Here is an 18,261-nt window from a genome sequence, read left to right as displayed (position 1 = left end):
TCGCGCGATCGCTCGGTTTTGCAAATCTAGAATTCGTCGCTCGTCGCCCGGAAGGGCTATGAGCGACTAGCCAATAGCGCAAAGCCGGAACTGGATGTACAAAACTCCAGTACTTCTGATTGTCGCACGGAACGAGCAAATGATTGAATTTTTTATAGGTGCGAGGATAAGAACCTACTGCAAGACTTTCAGATATATTTTATGCTGCTTTTTACAGTAAAATACATCAACTTAAGTTAATAAAGCACGCGTCACGCTAGTTTCGGCGCCTATATTGCTGCCCTCATACCGGCAACACTGGGGAGACGTCGCTCGAAGTCATCGCTCGCATGGGGTGCAACTTGTAGGCGACGAGCGAACGCGACAGCCATCTCAATCGCGTCGCTTGTCGCTGTCGCGTGCAAGATCGCTTGCATGGGGTTTATACTTTAAAGACAACTCAGCATGGGTGCTACACTCGCAACTTATTGATTGCAGACGCAGTGAGCAGAAGAAATAAAATGTACAATACTGAACATACATATAGTTTAATCACCGCAAAAAATAATTGAGAACGCCAATGCAAGGCACACATTAGAATGGATATGAAGTTATGACTTCGCGAAGCGCTTTCTTAAAGCTACAAAACCATTCAGATTCTGTAACGCCCATCGCAAATTAGCGATACGAGCCAGGCCGGCAAATCACCAAGATGTTAGAACTCTCTCCACACGACCAACGAACGCGACTAACGTACGATTACACTGCCTCCGGGCTTCTCCAGTACCAGAGAGCAAGAGAGGGATTGTGGCGAGGAAGAGATTTTGTTTTCTGCAGCCTTTTAAGGGACCACGTCTCAGCACCTGCCCCAGTTTACTATTGAATCAGGACCGGCCCACCTTACGCGACAAGCAGCCACTATAGCCGACATGCCACATCCCGGGAAGGAAGGCATATAAAGTTTCGATTCAATAAATGAATTATGCTCGTGAAGACGGATATTTGCTGCGCTTAGAATATATAGGCAGCTTTCGTTGTTCTATCGAATAATTTGGTTGACAACGCGGACGTCCATTGGTACCACTGTGGGTAGTACAGATACAGCTACATATAAATCAGATCGCTATGTGAGTGCTGTTCTTTGTATGGTCCCTTCGGAGAGATGGCAACGCTCATGGTCAAGAAATTCCTCGAGAGCTTCTCTGTAGTAGGGAATCTCGCTTCCTGATAGGCATGCCGCTGGAGCAATTCGTGCTCCTTTTCCCGACATCAATGATATACCGAAGTTGACTTGCACTAAATTCTTAGCTACATTCAAGAATTATAATCCGAGCAAACCAAGGTACACAATCACAAGCTCTGAAATAGGCAGGGAAAGATGCGCATTGCTTTTAGTGCGAAGGCGCTACTAGCATGTTAGCCTGGATGTTGCCTCCCTATCGAGCCTTTTTACGCCCAAAAGCTGTGCACGCGCGCTTCCTGGGCACAGGATCTTCTCTGCTCGCTCAGAGAAGATGCGCCCGAACGAATTGGATTCCACGTCAAGCAATCACAGACATAATTTGGGCTTTGTTTCCGGCGCAGATGTGGGCTTTAGGATTGGTGCTTGCAGCTGCGTTCGGTGGCAGATTATTGTTAGGAGCCGGCACAGCTGATGCAAAATCACACACATCATTTGTTAGGAAGGTGACGCTGAGAACGGGTAGAGGGAGGATCTCGTCGCCCCGAAAGAACGAGTTTGCTGCATGCGAATACTGGGGCCGCGTTCTTGAACGGTTCTGTCTTGCTGTTAGGTCTGGGTTACGTCACTCGGAGAAATAGTGAAACGTTACGGCGCAAGGTAGGTCAACGAACGCGCGGTGTTCTGCCGCTAGGTCACGTCATCAGTATGATACGATAATGTTAAAAGCCCGTGTCGCAAAAACTCATTTTGGCGTCGGACGTCGCTCGGCGAAAAGTCATTCCGGACAACAACCACGCAGGACCTCCGCGTGGCCCAAAGACGTTACTGAATTGAATTTCTCAATGTAACATGCATCAGAAAAATCGTAAAGTTTAACCTAAACACAACCTACAGACACGAAACGTCGGATTGTAATGTGAACATACCAGAAAGCATTATTCTTTTACGCAGAAACTCCAACACGAACCCCCTTTTCCACCATTGCTACCATTCACAGAGCGGCTATGGCCAACTACCGGCGTGCGCAAATCTCAGAGGCCATAAAGCCTTTGAGATTTGGTTCCTTGCAACACCTCCAGATGACGCTCGCCTCCGCCGTCCCCACTGAGGAATATGGAAGAAGGTAAATGGGCTAGGAAAGTTTTCAAGTATTCATAAAGGAAAAACGTTGGTTTACAGCGAAGGAAAAGAACTAGGAAGATTACCAGCAAGTATGCGAACTGTATGGTGAGCAACAACGAACGTCAAGCGGAAAGTTAGAGAGTGTGAAATAATCTCAAGGGTGGCGGCAATGGAAAAGAAACCTGCCATGAGTAACTACTTAGAGGAAAAAAAAAACGAAATCAGGAAAGAAACAGTTTATGATAACTCAAAGGGAAGCTAATTACTTTTCGAAGCGAGATCAGGATGCCTCAGAAATCGCACTTATAAAGCGAGATATAAGAAGGAAGAAGAAGCATGTGCTTGCTGCGGTGAAGTTGGGAAACGATGGTGCATGTTGCATTGGAATCTGCCCAGCGGTCGATTTAGGAATCGCTGGCCTCGTTGAAGTCCTCGGTTTCAGCAAAAACTGGGGGAAAGTGAACTTGTCCGCAATATAATTTAGTAAGAGGTGATTGGAAGGTGGGTGGAAAGAAAGTAGAGAAACGACAAACAACGGAGGCGCACGAGAACAAAGTTCACAATAGGTGTTCAGAAACTTTGGTTATGGGAATTCATCATGGGTTTTTTTCTTTTTTTTTTAAACAGGTATGACATTAGGCAATATAATGAGATCATGGTGGCACAACCCCTCCCCCCCCCCTCCCCCGCCATTCGAAAGGAGACTCTCATAGCACCCATCCATCCACCCATCCGCGGCCCACGCAAAAGGCCGCGTTTCTACCAGAAGGCTCGCTTTGTGCATGGCATTCGCCGCCAGCATTTCCCGTTAAACATTACGGTTACCTAAGCTGCAGTGGCCGGGAAGCGTGAGGAGCAGTGAGGGATTTGGAATGCTTTCCCGTTGCACTCTTAAAGCTTAAGCGTCCTCCCAAATCTTGTTTGTACTTTTGGGATGATGTAATAATGGACGGATGTTGCTACTTTGATAAGCAACATTTGTTTTGTATCCATCATTTGCGCATTTATTTTGAAGTATTATCTGCGATATTCCGACGCGGACAGCTTGTAATTTCATTTTATTTGCGTCTTACGTTATTTGATTTGGTCGCTAGGTGGTGCGCCATAAGTTAGGCGATCAATTTTGTGCGATATTCTGTAAATGGAAGGCTTAGCCAGCGATTGTCTACAGCTTTCGAGCTGAGATTTATTTGGAAAATACCGTTTGCGTTGAATGGCAAGGGATGAGGAACTGAGAGAAAGTTGATATTAACAAGGGACTGAGGCAGGGGTGCCTTTATTCACACAGCTCTTTATGATGTACATGTGAGGACGAAAAGGGCGCTAGATGAAAGTAATATCCGGTTTAATTTCTGATAGAAACAGGCGGGTACAGTAGTAGAGCAGGAGCTTCCAGGTTTGTTTTATGCGGACGATTTTATATTGCTAGCTAACAAGCAAAGTGGTACGCAACGCCTGGCTAATATCTGTGGACAGGAAGGCGATAAGTGAGATTTGAAATTTAGCGTTTTCACGTGGTCTGGTATTCAATGAAAACAACGAACAGAGAGTGACAATATAGGGCCAAGAAATACCTCGGCTAAGGAATATAAATGCCTTGGTATATGGATAAACGAAGGCAATAGATGTATGGAAACAGCAAAAAACAATAAAGGTAAAGCAGAAGAGAAATGCGGCAATATTGAAAGAAAGAGTGCTATGGGGATACAATAGGTACGAGGTTCTCCGGTGTATGTGGAAAAATGCAATGGTTCCAGGGGCTCCAGGAATTACTTTTGCAAATACGGTTGGTTGCTTGAAATCAGGGGTACACGCAGGACTCGATGGCAACCAAAGTTCAGTGGGATGCCTCGCATTGGGCGCACACGGGAAGACTGCAAATGAAGCTATGCAGGGTGATTTGGGCTGGACAAGTTTTAAAGTGAGTGAAGCTCATAGCAAACTTGATAATGAAGAAATGAAAGTGAAAATGAAAGTTTATTTTCCATCTTGTAAACGACTGAGGAATATGAAAGAAAGTGAATGGGCTGGGAGAGTGTTGAGGTATTTGTACAGGAGAAACATTGATTCACATTGGAGGAAAAAAAGTACGAAGCTTAATAGAAAGTATGTGTCCTGTAGGGGGAGCAACACAGCAACGAAGAACGTGAAGCGGAAAGTCGGAGAGGCTGAGATAATCTCATGGGTGGCGGCAATGGAAAAGAAACCTGCCATGAGTAACTACTTAAGAGGAGAAAACGAAATTAGGAAGGAAACAATTTATTATAACTCAAAGGGAAGTACATTACTTTTCGAAGCGAGATCAGGATGCCTTAGAACACGTAATTATACAGGGATATATTAGAAGAAGGAACAAGCATGTGCTTGCTGTGGTAAAGACTGGGAAACGATGCAGCTTCTTGTATCAGCATGTGAAGATATCTGCCCAGCAGTCAATTTAGGAATCACTGGCCTCCTTGAAGCCCTTGGGTTCAGCAACAGCAGAGAGATGGTAGACATGTCCGCAATAGAGATTTGTAAGAGGCGATTGGAAGATTGGTGGAGGAAAAGTAAGGAAACAACAAACAACGGAGTCATACAGAAACAAAGTTCACAATAGGGCTTCAGAAACTTTGATTATGGGAATTGATCGTGGGTATCATTTTGTTTTAGTTTTTTTCCTGTTAACATAGGTGGGACATTACGCAATATAATTAGAGTTTTGTGGCGTAACGCACCACTCCGTTCCTTAGATGATGCTCATAGCGTCCATCCATACAATCAAAGGGGTGCTTTCGGTGTAGGCCGCGGCTCCTATAGGATTTCGTTTCGCCGGTGCTGAGCTTCTTAGGGATGATGATTGCGGTGAGAGTTCCGTCCACACATCCCACCACTTCGAGAGTCTACCCGAGGTCAAGGAAGCGTTCTTCACAGCGGCGCTCTCCGGCACCGTGGGGAGAAATCGCACCCTCCTTTTAAAGTGAAGCTTTGTTTGCCTGTTTCTTCGACTTTCGCACTGCTGCTGGTGCTGCTGTTGCTCCGGTCTGGCACACCGCGTCGGGGGGGAAGGGGGGAGTGCAGAGCCTGCATATACGTGGAAGGACCGTGGAAGAGAAGAAAGTAGGGGCGAAAACCTCGTTTGGACCGCACCGCGTCGAATGTGCTCAATGCCCTGCGCAGCTCCCTGGGCATCGCCGCATTAGTCTCTTGACAGGTGTAATTATCTTAGACATCCACCCCCCCCACGTTTCCTGCAGTCACAATCATCATCAGCCTGGTTATGCCCACACCAGGGCGAAGGCCTCTCCTATAATTCTCCAACTACCCCGGTCATGTACTAATTGTGGCCATGTTGTCCCTGCAAACATCTTACTCTCTCCGCCCACCTAACTTTCTGCCGCCCCCTGCTACGCTTCCCCTCCTTTGGAACCCAGTCCGTAACCCTTAATGACCATCGGTTATCTTCCCTCCTCATTACATGTCCTGCCCATGCCCATTTCTTTTTCTTGATTTCAACTAAGATGTCATTAACTCACGTTTTTTCCTTCACCCAATCTGCTCTTTTCTTATCCCTTAACGTTACACCCATCATTCTTCTTTCCATAGCTCGTTGCGTCGTCCTCAATTTGAGTAGAACCCTCTTCGTAAGCCTCCAGATTTCTGCCGTCTACGTGAGTACTCGTAAGACACAGCTGTTATACACTTTTCTCTTGAGGGATAATGGCAACCTGGTGTTCACGATCTGAGAATGCCTGCCAAACGCACCCCAGCCCATTCTTATTCTTCTGATAGCTTCAGTCTCATGGACCCGGATCGGCAGACACTACCTGCCTTAAGTAGACGTATTCCCTTACCACTTCCAGTGTCTCGCTACCTATCGTAAACGGCTGTTCTCTTCGGAGACTGTTAAACGTTACTTTAGTTTTCTGCAGATTAATTTTTAGACCCACTATTCTGCTTTGCCTCTCCTGGTCAGTGAGCATGCATTGCGATTGGTCCCCTGAGTTACTAAGCAAGTCAATATCATCAGGGAATCGCAAGTTATTAAGGTAGTCTCCATTAAATCTTATCCCCAATTCTTCCCAATCCAGGTCTCCGAATACGTCCTGAAAACACGATGTGAAAAGCATTGGAGAGTTCGTATTTCCCTGCCTAACGCCTTTTTTATTGATATTTTGTTGCTTTCTTTATGGAGCACTACGGTGGCTGTGGAGCCGCTATAGATACATTTCAGTATTTTTACATACGGCTCATCTACATCCTGATTCCGTAATGCCTCCATGACTGCTGACGTTTCCACTGAATCAAACGCTTTCTCGTAATCAATGAAAGCTATATATAAGGGTTGGTTATATTCCGAACATTTCTCTATCACCTGATTGATAGTGTGAATATGGTCTATTGTTGAGTAGCCTTTACGGTATCCTGCCTGGCCCTTTGGTTGACAGAAGTCTAAGGTGTCCTGATTCTATTTGCGATTATCTTAGTAAATACTTTGTAGGCAACGGACAGCTGACCGGTCTATAATTTTTCAAGTCTTTGGCGTCCCCTATCTTATGGATTGGATTATGTTGGCGTTCTTCCAACATTGCGGTACGCTCGACGTCATGAGGCATTGCGTATACAGGGTGGCCAGTTTCTCTAGAACAATCTGCTCACCATCCTTCAACAAATCTGCTGATCATCCTCCCCAGCTGCCTTCCCCCTTTGCATAGCTCCCAAGGCTTTCTTTATTTCTTCCGGCGTTACTTGTGGGATTTCGAGTTCCGCTAGACTATTCTCTCTTCCATTATCATCCTGGGTGTCACTGGTACTGTATAAATCATTATAGAACTCCTCAGCCACTTGAACTATGTCATCCATATTAGTAATGATATTGCCGGCTTTGTCTCTTAAGAGGAAGCTTTAGCTCGGGTGTTCCTATCTAAATACATGTAAAAGGAGAATTCGTTTTTCTCGGCAACTACTGCACCAAATTTGACGAGGTTTGTCGCATTTAAAAGAAAAACTTAAAATATAGTGACAGTTGCTTTCACATTTTGGAGCTTGGTGGTCAATTTTCAATAAAAATTAGAAATATCGAAAGGTTTCGAGAAAAGAAACTATGAAGTTTACATCTCTCTAACTCAACGAGGAAAAATGAGAATACAATTCTGTGAATTGCATGTAATACTACACTTAAAGCGAACAAAAGTGATATGTTATACATGAATATGAAAAATATTTGTATTACGGAAATACAGCTTTTCCAGAACCTTTGTAATCAACGTAACAAGTTTACGTAAAATGTAAGGTGCCATATCGAAATTTTCCCCTTTGAATGATCTAATCGATGCCGTTTACAGAACCGCGATATCTGTTCTTGACGCCGAGCTAAGAATTTGTAAACTTCATGCTTCAATTTTTTTCAGACGGTCGAATATTTGAAAATGCTTTTAAAACATTCAAGCCCTAAATCGGAATTCCGCTTCCAGCAGTCACTAGAATTTAACTTTCTCTCTCAAATGCAACAAAATTAATTAAAATCGGTGTAGGGGTTCTCTCAGAAAAACGTTTTTGCGTTTTACATGCATTCGAATAGGCCGCGTCGGAGTTGGGCCCGAGCTAAAGGTTCCTCTTAACGCATACATCTGATTCTTGCCTATTCCTAGTTTCTTCTTCAGTGTTTTTAGGCTTCCTCCGTTCCTGAGAGCATGTTCAATTCTGTCCATATTATACTTCCTTATGTTAACTGTCTTACGCTTGTTGATTAACTTAGAAAGTTCTGCCAGTTCTAGTTGTAGGGTTAGAGGCTTTCTTACATTGGCGTTTCTTGATGTGATCTTTCGTCTCCTGCGATAGCTTACTGGTATCCTGTCTAACGGAGTTACCACTGACTTCTATTGCACACTCCTTAATGATGCCCATAAGATTGTCGTTCTCTGCTTCAACACTAAGATCCTCTTCCAGAGTTGAAGCCGAATACCTGCTCTGTAGCTTGATCTGGAATTCCTCTATTTTCCCTCTTAGCGTAACTCATTGATCGGCTTCTTATGTGCCAGTTTCTTGCGTTCCCTCCTGAAGTCTAGGCTAATTCGAGTTCTTACCATCCTATGGTCACTACAGTGCACCTTGCCGAGCATGTCCCCATCTTGTATCAAAATGAAATTATTAGGTTTCACGTGCCAAAACCACTTTCTCATCATGAGGCACGCCGTAGTGGGGGAAATTTGGACCACCTGGGGTTCTTTAACGTGAACCTAAATCTAAGTACACGGGTGTTTTCGCATATCGCCCCAATTTAAATGCGGCCCGCCGTAGCCGGGATTCGACCCCGCGACGTCGTGCTTAGCAGCCCAACACCATAGCCACTGAGCAACCACGGCGGGTACACATCTTGTATGATGCCAAGGTTAGCGCAGAGTATAAAGTCTGTTTCATTTCTAGTCTCGCCATTCGGTTTCCTCCACGTGCACATTCGGCTGTCCCGCTTGCGGAAGAAGGTATTCATTATCCGCACATTATTCTGTTCTGCAAACTCTGCCAATAGCTCTCATGTATATGCTATATTCTCTACTGACTAGTCTCCAGCCTGCTTCTTGTCTACCCTAGCATTGAAGTCGCCCATCAGTATAATGTATTTTGTTTTGACTTTACCCATCGCCGGTTCCACGTCTTCATGGAAGCTTTCGGCTTCTTGGTCATCATGAATGGATGTAAGGGCGTAGACCTGCAGTAGCAGTGGCATTGCAGTAGCATTGCAGTAGCACTGCAGTAGCACTGCAGAAATTGCAGCGCTCACCTTTCTACTAACGTGCAATTTCTGAGGGAAGCTACATATTTATAAAAAGGATGGAAGAGAGGTGAGATAATGGGCAGAAACGACGAGTGAATAGCAGCTTTGCCACTCTTCATTCCCAGTTCCCATAAAAGAGGACTGGGGACAGGCAAAAGCGACGTGAGAACGCAAGGAAACGCTGCTACCTTAGGCGCGACAGCGGTTGCGGGCAAACGGAATAAATTTAAGTTTAAGGTATGGTACAGTACGTTTCTGCTATTCCTGAAAAATAAACACAATGCAAAATTTTCAAGCGGACAACTTAAGCAGGGTGTGCAGAAGCAGAGCTAGCCGCATTAAAGCGCACCATAGGCACAAGGCGACACAACGGAACCGGTCACGCGTCAAATCGACGTTTTTTTGCCCACTATGGTAGGTTTGCAGCTATTGAATTTAGGTACACTGTGGTAGGTCTGGGGCACTTGAATTTAGGGACACGTTAAAGAACACCACGGTGTCAAAATAATCCAGAGTCCGAAACTATGGCGTGCCTGCGAACCCTATAGTTACTCTTGCATTCTTGGTATGTACATCCTCATACTTCAATTATAGTTTAATACTTCTACCATGATTCGATGTGCCATGTGAGGCAATGACAATGCTCAAGCGTCTCGGTTCTTATGAAGTAGAGCGCACAACAACGCCTTAAGCGAACGACTCTCCTTTCTTTTTCTTTTCTCCCTACCGTAATGCCCATAGCGACGATGGTAATGATGCAGCTGGCTGACGGTAGCGAGAACCCAATAGTTTATACATTCCAGACGCACTGCTGAAAGAAAAACAAGCGTGCCAAAAGAAAAAAAATGCAAGGAGCACAGCACTTAGGTCGCAGCGTAAACGCTACTAAATCATTGTGGTTAGAGATATTATAGCTCGTCGGATATCCATGGCACGCTGTTCTTGCAGGGCCTAAAATGTATTCGGAAATCTCCTTCGTTCATGTCAAACGCGTCGCGCCGTTGCCCCTTGTCACGCCGTCGTGGTTGGCCAACGCTCGCCAGCAACCAAAGAAGCCGCGCGGGCCGCACTGGGCGTCTCTCTCGTCGAGCCGGCCGGACGAGACTAGCCGACGGCCATGGTTGCCTCAGGAACCCTTGATATTATGATCGCGACCACGCGCGAAGCTCGAGCGAAACACTGCTCCGCGGTTCCGCTCGTAGCAGACGGCAGGTTCGCTTTCCAGATGATCGACAACCTGCGTGACGAAAACAAAATTTGTAGTTACGCCCGGCAGGGATGACTGTAACGAAGCGCCTACCAATGGCGTTCGTGAGAACGGACAGGGTACGAAGCAAAACGTTGCAGAATACGGCCCCTGCATTTACTATGTTAAGTAGGCGAACCAACATCATCGTATAAGTGTGTGTATTGTAGTGACACAGCTGAAAATGTGCTTAAACGTTTGCAGAACCACGATGTCTTATACGACGCCGCAACACCAATTACCAGTTTTTTAGTTTCTTATTAGTCGTCTGCCTTGCGGTGCGATTAAAGCAGCATTAACAAATAAGTCTCCCAAGCAAGAGTCAAGAAAGAACTGCTTGAGCGGGAAAGCAAAACGATATGCTTCGTCTGTTCGCGAACGAAAAGTGAACGCGACTTCAAGAGGTATTATCTGTGGAGCTAACTGTAGGGAGAATAATTGCGCCTCTATGCTTTCGTTAGTTTACGATCCCATTCATTTGTGGATTGAAGTTTCGATTTCGACATTTTACTAATGGTAGGCGCCCACTACGGGCGGACTCGGGGGCATGAGCCCTCTCCGGAGATTCCCCCCCCCCCTTCTTCGTAAACTGTGATTACCACAGTTTTCTGTTACTCACATCACTTAAGTTTTCTTTTGAGTTGCCTCTACATTTTAGCTTCAAAATTTCTTGTGGCTAAGAGCTCACTGCATCAGTGCTGACGTGGACGTGCGCGGCTGTTAATTTATGTTTTCGTTTTATTTGAGCAAATGTTCACGAAAGGACAAGTGCGTTAAAGCACCAGCGGCGGCTACATCATCCTGATTTTTTCACTTCAACATATATATTTTTTAATTCCCACTGTGAACACCATGTACAGACAAAAATATGTAAATATAGGGGGTGTCCGAGCTATCTTGCACCCACCAAGATTAAAAAATATGCAAATACCACGCAGCTGGACAAAACCAAAGTGAACTTGTTTGCGTTGCTTGGAGACACTCAGATTATTTTTGGCATTCTGTCTAATTGCATAATTCGTGTTACATAATTAATCAACTGCTCGAGTTTTATAACTGCATGAAGAGTGTTGATTAGAAAATGGTAGAGGAATATGAAAAGCTCCCGATGCAGCTTTCTGTGGCTCGATACGTGCCACGTAAAAGTGTTTTTTTCGAGCGTAATAGAAGCCCGCGAATGCACGCACACTGCCTCGAGCGGCCTGTGGCGTGGCAAGATTGCGCGTATTTGCGGGCTTCTTTCACGCTTGGAAAAAGACTTTTACGCAGCACATATTGAGCAACGAAAAGCTGTATGGGGAGGTTTTCATGCTGCTTTACGGTGTTCTCTTGACACTTTTAATCGAATTATGATACTTGAGCAGTTTATTTATTTTTATTTTGTTTGTACACACTGCAGTCCTATTTGGACATTGCAGGAGCGGGTGTGAAAAGCAGAAAAAGCAATAGCGTTGAAGCCCAAAAAGAAGCATCCCGCGTGTGGTTACATGTTCTTCGTAAACACTAGGCAGCCGCTTAAAAAAAAAGAAAGGAAGTAGAAGAAGTTTATTTTACCACATAAGTACACTGATGTACACAAAGCGGTAGGGATGGCAGGATAAAAGCTGCATTACGGCAGCTTGACTAGTCCCACCTCCCCGTGAACAGCAGGCAGCAACATGGCAAGATATTCGTTGTACATACTTGTGGCAAGGTTGATATATATATACCTACAAACATGCATATACGCATACATATATGCAAGAATACCAAAATAAACACTTTGAAATGGCATAGAAATACTTTTCAAACGACAAAACAAAAAGGTTTACATTCACAGAACTTTTTGAAGTAATGTGCTCTTGGATATATGACGTATGTTGACATCACTTAGATTATATTTGTTAAGTGCTGAGGGAAGACAGTAGGAGAGTGCTTGAAGGCCATAGTTAGTCCTAAGGTGTGGGACTTCGCAGTGTTCAGTGTATCGATTTAGGCGAAAAGAAGGATTCCGCTGCAAGTTCGCGATGTTTATGATATGGTTGGCACCCTTAAAAATGTCACGTTTAAAAGAACACATAAGTTGATACTCGTAAAGGTGGTCTACTCGTAAAATTTTAAACTTTCGGAATATATCACGCGTATGTGCATTGTAAGGCAAGTCTGAAATGGCACGTCAGGCATTCTTTTGAAGTGAAACTAAATTAACTAATGATTTCTTAGTACTATTTAACTAGACGAGGTTACAATGGCGCATGTGAGAAGCAAATAGTGCGCTATGAACCATAAGGTTCTGTGGCATTGGTAGTAGCCTCTGGCATCTGCGCAATATACCTAACGCTTTACTAAGTTTATTTCGTAGGTAATTGGTGTGGTGGTCCCATAGCATCAATTCATGAAAGATAACGCCCAATGTTTTCCTGTAGCGGAAAGTTGGATTTTTGTGTCATTGAGTGTGGAAGGAGTCTGGAGAAAGGAAGGCGGACCGGGAAAGAATAACCGCAAGAGAATGTCTCACAAGTGCAATTGAAGTCGAAGAGTTCACTGCGACGGTGGCACAAGCCCATGCGAGCCTGGAATGTTTCTCCATCTGACGAATGTTTACACACTCCCCAAGAATTACTTTTAGCAAGCTCTGTGGGTTTGATATGCGGGCTAATTTGACATTTATATCCTCTTGTGTATTTGTAGGCGTAGGCGGGTAGTAGAGAAATGATGTTAGGTAAGCCGCATATCGCCTTGCCGTCTCTCCGAGCGCAGATCCCGACGTCCTTACGCCCGAGCAGGTGGAGCGGCTGGTGCACGTTCTCTGCAAGAAGGCGATCAACGAGGCCGACTGTGCGGAACCGGCAGCGAAGTTCTGCGCCACCGTCATCATGGTAAGGCACGCACGGAGGGGGGCCCTCCACGCTTCCCGTTAATGACGGAGGCACGCATCTGTGGCTGGCAGGTAAACACTGCAAGGTTTCAAACGTTCTTCACACCCGAGCCAAAGATGCTCGCTGGATATAGACGAATGTCATTGGTGTGGTGGCGGTTGAAGATTAATAATTTGATAGCTTGGTGACGCAGTAATTTGCAAACCACGCGTCTTGAATCGCAACGGACGGCAATTAATTTGAGTCAAAAAGTTAACATACTGTGGAGATAGGTGTACCGCGTCTCATTGAATCGCGAATGCTTCAATCGCACGCAATGCACTCACCTACAACGAAGTAGTGGCCTTGCATGGGACACGAAGGTCACCGTGTTTGAACGCCAGATGCTGTTGCGGCGGGCCCAGCGCGGCGGCGATAGAAAAGTTAGCCTTATGTGTATGTATATGTATACTGACACGCGTATAAGTTGTTGCGTTAGATTATGGGGTTCTACATGCCAAAACTACGGTCTGATTACGAGGCACGCCGTAATTAGGAACTCCGGAAATTTCGACCACCTGGAGTTCTTTAACGTGCACCTAAATCTAAGTACAAGGTTCTTTTCGCATTTCGCCCCCCTCCAAATGCGGCCGCCGTGCTGGGATGCGATCCCGCTACATCGTGCTATGCAGCCCAACACCAAAGCCACTATTTTGGTGGGTGTACAAATCGTTATATTGTCGGTGAATCTTTTTTTTTTTTTTGAGCCGATCTGTGTCACAGTGTTATCGCTCAGTGCAGGACGTGCCTTCCCGTGCCAGCAGTTTCTCGAACGCTATCGCTGTTTCTATTGGTTGTCTCTTGTCACAGAACCTTGTGTAATCTGACTGTATGGACGACAAAAATTCCGCAGTGCTTTCGGGAAGGCACGCCGGCACCAGCCATTACGCTGCAACCTTTGACGAGTGACATGTAAAAGCCGACGCGCCTGACCCGCAGGTCAGATATATCATCATCAACCTATTTTAAGTCCGGTGCAGGACGAAAGCCTCTTCCTGCGATCTCCAATCACCCCGGTCCTGTGCCAACCGATTCCTACTTGCGCCGGCGAATTTCTTAATTTCATCGCTCCACCTAGACTCCTGCCATCCTCGACTGCATTTCCCTTCTCTTGGCACCCACTTTGTAACCCTAACGGTGCACCGGTTATCTAACTTACGCATTACATGACCTGCCCAGCTTAATTTATTTCTCTTAATGTCGATTAGAATATCGGCTATGCCCGTTTGCTATCTTTTACACACCGCTCTCTTCCTATCCCTTAACGTTCGCCTATCATTCTTCGTTGCATCGCTCTTTGTGTGATCCTTGTTTTCCAGCTTCTTTGTGAGTCTCCAAGTTTGTGCCTCATATATTAACACTGGTAGAATGCATTCATAGTACACCTTTATTTTTAGAGTTAGTAATAAGCTTCCAGTAAGGATCTGAGTACGTCTGCCACATGCGCTGCAACCAAATTTTATTATTCTGTAAATTTTTTTCTGTGAGTAAGCGCCCTAAATAAACGTTTTCTTTCGCACACTCTAGAGGCTAAATGGCGATCCTGAACTCTTCCCTTGCGAGGCTATTGATAATTCTCTTTGTTTTCTGCATATTAAGCTTCAACCCCATTTTTACACGCTCTCTGTTAAAGGGCCCCTCACCAGGCCTGGCTATATTTAGCTGACAAGTGCAGAGCATACAATGCGCGCTAACAATCCTGTTCGCAAGGAATTGCATCACAACGCCGTTTTTCCTTTCCCTCGCGGCGACCGCGCTCCAAGCCGGAGGATGACGTACTCGTGTGCCTGCGCCTACGTACTGGTGTCCGCAGTGTGACGTCACTGTTGGTGACACGTGACTTCGAGAATTATTCAAGGCAACATCTGTTATTTGTGTGATCTGTTGCTTTTATTGACGAATTGAAGTTTAGAAAAATAATAAAACGCACAAACTGAATCCCTGCGTATTTTTTGCTTCGCACCGAAGCAAGAGAGATGTACTTCCGCTTCGTCTGCTTGTTCCCACGGTCGTGCAGCCACTTGCGCAGCTACCGAAACTATGCCATTTTCTACCGCGTTTCAGCGCGTCATCATGCTCTGCGATCCGCTTGTTCTGCCGCAGTATTCGTGTAGCACTGAATTGTATCGCTAGTCATGGGTCATTGTGCACAGTGCGCAAAACATGCGCTGCGCGAAACGCGACATCACAACAGCTCGCGCGTAACGCCGTCAGTAAAAATGCGCAGCGCCGCAAGAAAAAAGAAAGCTAGGAGAAAAAAAAAAAACGAAGCCGGGTCACGCACTCCTCGAGGTCCGCTATGAGAGAACGCAGGGAAGCAATTTCGCTTGCGGAGACTACACGGGTCGAGTGGAGAGAGCGTCTCGGTATGCAGGGTAGCTCGCCTTCTGAAATCATGGCTTTGCGGCCCTGAAATATTTCTATCTCGGCTATTAATGAGGCGACGACTTAAAAAATTTTTGAGGCAGGACGTTCACTAGAGGACATGTAACAACTTCGAGCGTATAACAAAAATTTGCTATGGGGTCTGGTAAGGGGCCCTTAAATTCCTTCATTTGTTGTAACTCGTCCGCAACGTTGCTGAATAGGACAATGTCATGTGCAAACCGATGGTCGCTGAGATATTTCCCATTGATCCTTACCCCTAAGCCGTTCCAATTTAATAGTTTGAATGCTTCTCCAAAGCACGCAGTGAATAACATAGGTGAGATTGTGTCTCCTTGTCTGACCCTTTTCTTGTTAGGTATCTTCCTACTTGTGGAGAATTAGGGTAGCTGGGGAATCTTTGTAGATGTTTTCCACAATATTTACGTAAGCCTCCGCTACTCCTTGATTACGCAGTGCCTCAATGACTGCGGGAGTCTGTATTGAACCAAATGCATTTTCGTAATCAATGAAAGCCATGTAGAGAGTTTAATAGTACTGTGCAGATTTCGCGATTACCTGATTGATTATATGGATATGATCCATTGTACAGTATCGCTTCCTAAAGCCAGCCTGTTCGCTTGGTTGACAGAAGTCAGTGTTGCCCTTATTCTACTGGAAATTATCTTCGTGAATATTTTACACAATACTAGAAGTAAGCTAATGGGCCTATAATTTTTCAATTTTTTAACGTCTCCGTTTTTGCTGATTAGTATAATGTTGGCATTCTTCCAGTTCTCTGGGACCCTTGGAAGTCGTTAGACATCTCGTGTAATGTGCCGCAAGCTTTTCAAGCATGCCTCCTCCATGTTTGATTAAATCGACAGTAAATCTATCTTCAGCTGTCACCTTTCCTTGTTTCATGTCTTCTAAGGTCCTAACTTTATCGCAAGTTATAGAAGGAGCCTCTGTAACCTGCTCATTACTACTTTCAAAGGAGGTGTCTTGACTGCTCTGGGTATTGTGCATGTCAGCATAGAATTCTTCCGCTGCTTTTGCTACACCTTCGAAATTGCTGATGATATTGCCCTACTTTTTCTTCAGTGCATACATCTGGGCTTCCTATGTCAAGTTTTCTTCGCACTGATTTAATGCTGCATCCATTTTATTACTACTTCCTCAGTCTTTCTTACGTTATAATTTCAAATATCCTTTATTTTCTTCTTGTTGATAAGTTTTCGCAATTCCGCGAATTCTGTCAGATCCCTCGAGTAGGACTGTTTCATTTCGTTTCTTTATTAGCTCCTTCGGTGCCCGGGAGAGCTTACCTAGTGGTTGCCTTGATGCAATGCCTCCCACTGCAAGAGCTGCTTCCGAAGGCAGCCTGGTTACGCCTTTATTCATTACCTCTATGTCATCCACATCTCGCTGTTCTAAAGCTGCAGATTTCTTTGCAAGTAATAGCCTGAATTGGTCCGCTTTTATCGTTACTGCGGCTAGGTTGGCCTGTTTCTTAACGAATTTTACCCTTTCTCTCTTCAAATTGAGGGGAATCCAAGCCCTCACTAACCTATGATCACTGCACTTTACCCTACCTATCACTTCTTCTTCCTGCACTATGCTGGGATCGGCAGAAAGTATGAAATCAATTTCATTTCTTGTTTCACCATTAGGGCTTTTCCAGGTCCACTTTTTGCTCCGATGCTTTCTGAAGAAGGGGTTCATTATTGGCAGTTTATTCCTTGCCGCTAATTCTGCCAATATCTCCCCTCTATTGTGTCTATAGCCGACGCCCTAGTTGCGAATTGCTTGTTCCCCAGCCTGATTTTCCTACACTTTTGCATTGAAGTCGCCCGTTACTACAGTATATTGAGCTTGTGCTTTTGTCATGGCTAATTCCCCGTCTCCATAAAACTGATCTACTTCATCGTCATCATGACTAGAGGTTGGAGCGCAGGCTAGTACCACCTTTAATATATACCTATTTTTAAGCTTTATCACGATGACTGCTACCCTCCAATTATTGCTGTAAATTCGTCAATGTTGCCCGCTATGTTCTTATGTATTTGGAATCCTACCCCTCATAACTTCCTATCTAGGAGGGCTCTATAACAGAGGACGTGGCCGTTAGTCAGCACTGTATAAGCCTCACCAGTTTTTCTGACCTCAGTAAGGCCAATGGTAACCCAAACAATGCCTGAAGGTTCCTCAAATATTCCTGCTAAGATTGCATCACTCGAAATAGTTCGGGTGTTAAAGGTTGCATGGCTCAATTTCCATATATATATATATATATATTGTATTAAGTCGATTAGAAAGATAAGGAGCACAACTTCGCGGTTATTTTTGGATTACTTACTTAACAGTTTCGGTTGGCAGACCGACCTTTTCCGAGGGAGAAGATAACTTTTTGCAATAGTGTCGATTTAGGCAGAGAAAGACAGACACCCAGAAAGAGGGAAAAGACAGAAAAAGGAGAGACGATGAACAAGAAAGCAACATGCCTGATATGACAGACGCTAGGGCCAGAGAGATCACTTGTCGGTAATGGGGCTATTGACGGCACATTCGTCTCCGGCTTCATGAGTGGCAGTGACGGGGACTGTTCAGACGGTTCCAATCACACGTGCTTTTACGTGATGGCGAACACGTAATCCATTTTATGGTGTCCTTATGAAATTGAATAGAATGCGTAAAAAACACCGGATTCAGCAGT

At 45.0% G+C, this 18,261-nt stretch overlaps 1 protein-coding gene across 2 annotated transcripts in view; it reads left to right on the top strand.

The window, feature by feature from the left end:
- Positions 1-18,261, top strand: part of LOC126526646 (MIF4G domain-containing protein-like) — a 102,527-nt gene that overhangs the window by 68,248 nt on the left and 16,018 nt on the right. For both annotated transcript variants that reach the window (XM_050174513.3, XM_055068328.2), the window contains exon 5: positions 13,024-13,142. In XM_050174513.3, coding sequence (XP_050030470.1) covers positions 13,024-13,142 — 119 coding nt within the window. The remainder of the gene's footprint in view (positions 1-13,023; positions 13,143-18,261) is intronic.

This window comes from Dermacentor andersoni, chromosome 8 (genome assembly GCF_023375885.2).
Source record: "Dermacentor andersoni chromosome 8, qqDerAnde1_hic_scaffold, whole genome shotgun sequence".
In the NCBI taxonomy this organism is placed as follows: domain Eukaryota; kingdom Metazoa; phylum Arthropoda; class Arachnida; order Ixodida; family Ixodidae; genus Dermacentor; species Dermacentor andersoni.
This window is presented reverse-complemented; position numbering and strand designations above follow the sequence as displayed.